At 57.7% G+C, this 6,282-nt stretch overlaps 1 protein-coding gene across 1 annotated transcript; it reads left to right on the top strand.

Annotated features, from left to right (window-relative positions):
• Nucleotides 1-258: 258 nt before the first annotated feature.
• Nucleotides 259-6,255, top strand: BESB_029770 (uncharacterized protein; the record flags this gene model as incomplete). The annotated part of the gene is made up of 10 exons (XM_029361645.1): nt 259-296; nt 412-585; nt 942-1,001; nt 2,190-2,274; nt 2,402-3,022; nt 3,376-3,720; nt 4,251-4,489; nt 4,931-5,000; nt 5,528-5,632; nt 6,022-6,255. The coding sequence occupies 10 exons, from the start codon at nt 259-261 to the stop codon at nt 6,253-6,255; spliced, it is 1,971 nt and encodes a 656-aa protein (XP_029215112.1).
• Nucleotides 6,256-6,282: the final 27 nt, after the last annotated feature.

Genomic DNA, 6,282 nt, shown 5'->3' with positions numbered 1-6,282 from the left:
GCACACGGAGCAGTCAGCCACTCGCTGGGTCAGTCAACCCTGCCCTAGTTGAACGGTCAGTCATTTCTTGTTTTGTGCTACTAGTTCTATATATCTAGTTTCCTTTTTCTTTTTGCCTCGACGGTGAGACTCGGGGGATTTAAGGGGTGCCATTCTGGTAGAAATCGCGGTCCTTCTCATCTGCCTGATATCCAACCTTCCTTAGTTTCTCTCTTTTGTGTGTTTTCAGTTTCACATCGCTCGCTTAGATAATCAAAGATGGACATCGACCAGAAATCGGGCGAAAAAAGAGATAGGTACGGCAACCTCACGTAGCGCCTAACTTGCCCTGCTCCAGTTACCGTGTAGTTGCTGTGATAAAGAGACGCCAGCAGTCATGCAGCGGCTTGCTTCGGTGCGTTTGCTTTGCAGTCATGGACAGCCACACAAAGGCGTGCATATGCGAGGAGGCCAGGGGAGTGCACCCCTCAGGTTCGACCCTCGTCAGCTGAAACCATCGGGGTTGATTGGTCAAGTATCTGACCACGAGCGCAAACACCCTCAGGATTCTCATCCGGCGTCTCAAGTCGGACCAGGCGGTGCGACGTGAGTGTTTTTTTTTTCTGCATCGTTATTGACGCACAAGCTGCGGAAATATCCACACGGGCTAGACGCCGGGCGCCCCTCGGTGATGTTTCACAACCTGTAGTTGACACTAGACGCGTCGCCTCGGCGATGTCGGTTCATCAGAGTTGCTGGGGTAGTTGAGAACTTCCATTCCCCACCATCCCGCCAGTGTGTGGTGCGTTTGATGCTGAATGAAATCGCCCTGTAATGGAATGCATGAGCGCGTAGTGTGCCTCCGTTCCAGGGTCCCAGGCAGTCTGTCAACCTCTTGACTGGCATTCCGTGGCTGTGAGCTGAGTTGTGTCTATCTTCTGTGGGTTAGCCTCCATGATTAGCGTGCTTCGACGCGTGACATCTTCTGAAGACACGCCTTTCAAGAGCATGAACCACCTCAGGTATTCCTGTTCCATTAACTGAGTCTTTAACATCATGCTTTTCCGCCAGCCGGGCCTGTCACAGAAGATGACTCACACTTGAAACCGCACGCTGTTTCAGCCACCAATTTGGTCATGCGGCTTCTGAAAAAGGTTTGGTTTTTTCCCTTGTTCACGCCTTGGATCGTAGGTAACATATCGCATGCAGAGCTAGAGCCGTCACTCCAGGACCTTTGCATGAACAACGAGAAACGGGCTGGCGAAGAGCGCACCACAATGCGGGCTCAGGCTCATTTTCTACATGCATTAGACACGGAATGCATCCCAGGCAGATGGCCATCGCCTCCGCAACTGTGGCAAGATTACTATCTGATTCGATGAACAAAGTCAAGCTCCCACTTTGCGCGCAAGGGAAATGCTTCTGAGAAAAGATGCTACAGTGGGAGGGGGGAAACGGCTGCTCTCAGCACACAGTTTTGACCTCGTTGATACCTTCTGCTATTTTCTGTATGGGTCTCGGAGCAGATATGTAGAGACTTCAAGTTCTCATTTCCTGCCGATGTACTGAACCGTTCGCCATCCGTTTGGTGTCGACAGGAGGTGGGCGTCTGCAAAACTCGTTTGCGTAACTGGCTTGACGATAAGGCATCCACGAACAGGAAGTTTCTGGCGAGATTGCCTCTTGACTCGCTTTGGTCACGTTTCAGTCAACAGGGATGTTTTAATTGCCGTGATATGCTACCACACGCAGGAGACGGCGAAAAGGTCAGGCATGTGTGAGACTTGTAGCTGCTTGTAGACTGCCGGCACCGTCAATGCCAAGTTTCGTTTATTTTGGCGTTGTTTCCAGCCTTTCTATGAACTTTGTCTAATGAGATCCTAATTTTTTTTCGTTCTTTCCACAGGCATCCGGCCTGTCACCCTTCGCCACGTTCATCCACCTTTTTTGTCCGTGAGGGATCTGTCCCGTCACATGTACGATGTGGTACGTAACGGCCTCGTACCCATCAACAACCACGCGGGCGATCCACTGTTTACATGCTACTCCAACCTTTTGCAAATAAAGCGATATGTGCTAGTAGAGTTTCCTGCTCGAGCTTTGACGTTTATGCTGTCTTCATTGTACATTCGAACGAGCCTCTCACCACGGTGGCGTGACGCGAGGTACTTCGTGCGCACTGTTTGACACGTTTCCTTCCGTTTTGTCAGGCCGTCGGGTCCGCTCTCACTGGCAGGAACAGTGGCCGCTCGATATGATTTGATGAAGTACACCGAAGTCGTATGGTTGTGGGGTGTACGGACGCCTGAGACAGGGTGCCACCTATCTCGTTAGGACACCGCGTGCCTGCGCCGCCCACCCTATCGCGCCAGGGATCTTGGCCTGACATTAGTTTTATTCTTGTCGTCATCATTGTTGCCAGTGCTTCTGGCTGTTTCATCCTCCCGATATCGCCATGTGCCCCGCGGCGTCGCAGCCCACCGTGGCTGCCCACAGCCCAGCCACCGTGTCGTTTGCTCCCGGTGCTACCCAGGCTGTAGCTTCCAGTCCTCGGCCGCGCACGAAGTCAGCTGCGGCTTCTCCGTCTTCAGATTGTTCGCTACCGTCCGCCCCTTCCACGACCGCAACGACGTCCGCAGAAGCAGTCTCCCGTAGCCCGCCGTCGGGCTCGCCCTTCTATCGAGCGTTCCTCTCCCCGCTGTGCGATCAGATTTGTCTGCGTCTCGTGCCTGCGTCCGTCTCTCCAGACTTCATTTCTTTCCTCGCGCTATGCTGCGCATCTCTTTCCACCTTTTTCTGCTGGCAAGCGGGCATGCACAGCTCTGTCCAGGCTGTGCGGAGAGAAGCAGGGTTTTCAGGTGAAGCTGGGAAGTTTGAAAGCAGCGATATGAACGAGGCGCCGCCTTCGTCTTCGCCCTCTTCGGCGTCCTCTTCTTTCTGGATCTTCTCGGGGGCAGAAGCTGTGTCAGATACGCCGTTCTGGACTGTGGCGGGCGTTCTGTGGATGATGTATTCTGTCCTCGATAACGTCGATGGGAAACAGGTGAGAAGTGCGTCTGAGCGGACCTAGTTCAGATATTTCGACAGAGTACTCCCGACAACCCGGGGCTTCCAAGGCAGCGTGTGTCCTACGGAATGGAAGCACGTCAAATACCACAGTTGTCCTTGCCCTTAACTCTGTCACTGTCTCCGCGTCCCGCGTGTGTGGCTCTCATCGAGGGAGCACAGCATCGTGGGTGTCTCTAGGGTTTAGAGGCTTTGCACGTCTGCGGAAGGACAAAAGGCCCCGGCGCGGGTTTGCCGTACGCGGATCCATGCCACGCCACACACCCCCGCATCTTGGCACGTTGTGGCTCCACTTTTCACTCACGTGCGTACGCCGTTCGTGTCTCTCAGGCTCGCCGGCTCCGCCGATGCACAGCGGGCGGCGATTTCCTCGACCACTCGAGCGACAGCATCGTGACGTCCCTGAGTGGCGTGGTGGTGCTGTGGACGCTTCTGCTGCGTCCCTCCTCGCTGCCTCCGCGCCCGGTCTCCTCTTCTTTTCGTCTCTCTCTCTCCCCTTCGCCCTTCGGAGACACACAGACAGGCGGCGGCAGCGGTATTATCTCTCTCGGCTCTCTTGACTGCTTGACGTTTATTCTCATCGCCCAGCTGCCCTTCTTCATCGCCACGTGGGCGCACCCCATCGTCGGGCGGACGATTCTCTCCTCTTCGCTGGAAGGCTGCCACTGGTTCTCCGTGAGTGCTCCGCGCTGGGAGAAAAACAACGCGGGGGGGGAGGGCAGAGGGGAGAGGGTGGGGGGCAATACAAATGACGCATGCGGGCGGGCGGAAGCGTCCTTCATATGGAGGCTGACCGTGTGCACATTAGGCATCTACCGCGCCGGAGCCCACGCGGCCGCGAAGGGGGGGCTGGGGTGCCTGGCCTCTGCTTCGCAGTGACGAGAGTCCTTAGATTTCTGTCGCACTGCTTTGTCTTCTGGGGCACCGCGTTTGTTTTGCCGCGGATGCATCACGACACGGAGACTCAACACTCCAAATAGGAGAATGAGATCCTCTCGACTGCCGCAAACCTAGCCAGTGACTCTGCCTCAGACGTCGACGCAGGCTCTGCGTAGACTCGACGCTGCGAACTGCCACTCGCGGCCAGGCCGCCAGACCGGGTTGTGCCCCGTACGGCCCGTGCAGAAGGCGGAAATAGACGCCGCTGGTCTCTCTTGTACCCGCCGTTCCGCTGTTTTTCGCTATCTTGTCTTGTCTCGCTGCAGGTCGACGAAGTGAACTTCCTCGTCATTCCGTCTCTCCTGTTTCTTCGCGCGCTGGTCCCCGATTTCTGGTCAACCACGCTCGTCTCGCTTCTGCCACTTTGCCCAGGCTGCCTACACCCGCTCGTGAACGCGGCGTCTGTTGTGATTGGCGCGCCCTTCCAACTGGGCCACGAAGAAGTCACTTTCGGGGTCTGCTTCATCTTTGGGAGCTCCACGCTCTCTCTCGTCGCCTCAACAAGGTGGGCGCCGCGCACAGTGCAGTCTTCCCTCGGAGGCTGCGGCTGCCCCATCGCTGCTCCGAGCAGTTTTCTCCCTGCTGTCAGCGCCTGGGCACGCACCCGTGAGGCGAGCCGTCTAGGTGGGAGAAGCTGTGCGACTTGTTCTGGTCACCTTCGGTGGCCAGACGCGCTTTCTCATGTTTTCTTGTCGAGAGCAGACCGACTGGCCCAGTTTTGACGCCTTTTTCGTGTGTCTGGGGGCGCAGTCTCGCTTCGCGGTGCACCTGCCTGCGTCCCAACTCGGTCTCAGCTCCTGTTCACAGTAGCGGGAAAACGCAAGCTGCTCCCTGCGGCACCCAGGCGTTCGCCTGCTTGTCCGCGTGGTGTGTTTACTTTCAGCAGGCAGTCCTGCAGCTTTTTGAATTCCTGGTTGTGTTCATGGGCCGTTTCTCTTGTCTTCAGGCTCCTCGTGCGGCTACTCAGATGCGAGCATCTTCCGCGCCTGCTGCCGGGCGTCGTCCTGTTTGCCGGAGTACGTGAAGCTGAAAAATGCTGCCGCTATAGGTTTAGACATGCTGGAAGAGTCGTCAGAATCAGGTGAAGAGTCGAGCGACACGGCTCCTGACTCCGTCACGCCTCTCCGCTGGCGCAGGGTTTGCATGCGCGTCCCTGTCCCTGCATTCACCGCGGTGCGTAGCGATGCTCGCGAAGAGATCGACGTTTTATCTGTGTTGGGTGTCTGGCGACCTGCTGCCATCGTCGCCTTTGTCGTAGCTTCTGCACGCATGAGCTGCGGACGCTTGGATCACGCGAGCGGGCGCGTCTTTCGTTTAAGCCTGCGCTTTCATTTGCACCCGACACGCAGAGGCGTGCTCTGTGAGCGCAGTTTCTATCCCGGGGTCGATTCTCTCGCGGATCCGCTGGCGCCTTCCGAGGGCCGCCGAGAAGAAGCGTGGGCTTCCAGGCCCGGGGCGGAGTCAAAGCAAACATGACGGCCTGCGAGCAAGGCCGCGCAGCTCGAATACCTGCCTCTGATGTCTCTTTGCCCCCCTGCTGCAGTCGCTCGCGTTCAAGCCGCCAGTTCTCCTTCAACTCGGCGTCTTCTCCCTAGTGTGCTTGGAGCTCATCGCCGCGCGGCTGAAGCTCCACGTGCGAACCCAGCTGGTACGTCCGCGCCGGACGCGGCGTCGGGCCCGCAGTGGATGGCGGCGACGCGCTTCTGGCCATCCAGCGGGGGCGAGGGGGGAGGGAGGGGGCGTGCGGTCCCTGCATGCGGATGTATGTCTGCCGCGGTGTCTCTGCCGAACTGCAGCCGCGGAGGCGGCTCAGGAGCGCCCAGCCGCCCGTGTCTGTCAACACGCTGTGCAGCGCGCCTCGCCCTTTCCGCGAGTGGCTTTCGACGGGCGTGCAATGCCGCTCGCGGATGCGTTCCAAGGCACGTTGCTGCACTCGTGCGCCGATGGGAGGCCCGACTCTGCGCAGTGTCTGGCTCATTCATGCGCTCTGTTCACTCCGTTTGTGACCCTGCCTCGCCTTCGTGTTTGTTTTCGCAGTACATGTGGTGGCCGGTCGCCCTCTACTACTTTTTTCTGTTCACTCTTCACGGCAAGGAGACGGCGACTGGTGCCTGCGCTCCCGAGGCGTTTGGACGCTTTGTGGCGGAGAACTACACGTACAACAGCGCAGCCCTCGTGACCCTGGTGCTGCTAAGCATTTGCTTGCTGTCCTACAAGCACATCATCAACAAGCGGAACGGGAGTCCCCAGCCGGCGAAGAAGACTGAGTAGAAGGCGCAGGCGGGAGCGAGATCGCAC

The sequence above is a fragment of the Besnoitia besnoiti genome, chromosome XIII (genome assembly GCF_002563875.1).
Source record: "Besnoitia besnoiti strain Bb-Ger1 chromosome XIII, whole genome shotgun sequence".
Taxonomy (NCBI): domain Eukaryota; phylum Apicomplexa; class Conoidasida; order Eucoccidiorida; family Sarcocystidae; genus Besnoitia; species Besnoitia besnoiti.
This window is presented reverse-complemented; position numbering and strand designations above follow the sequence as displayed.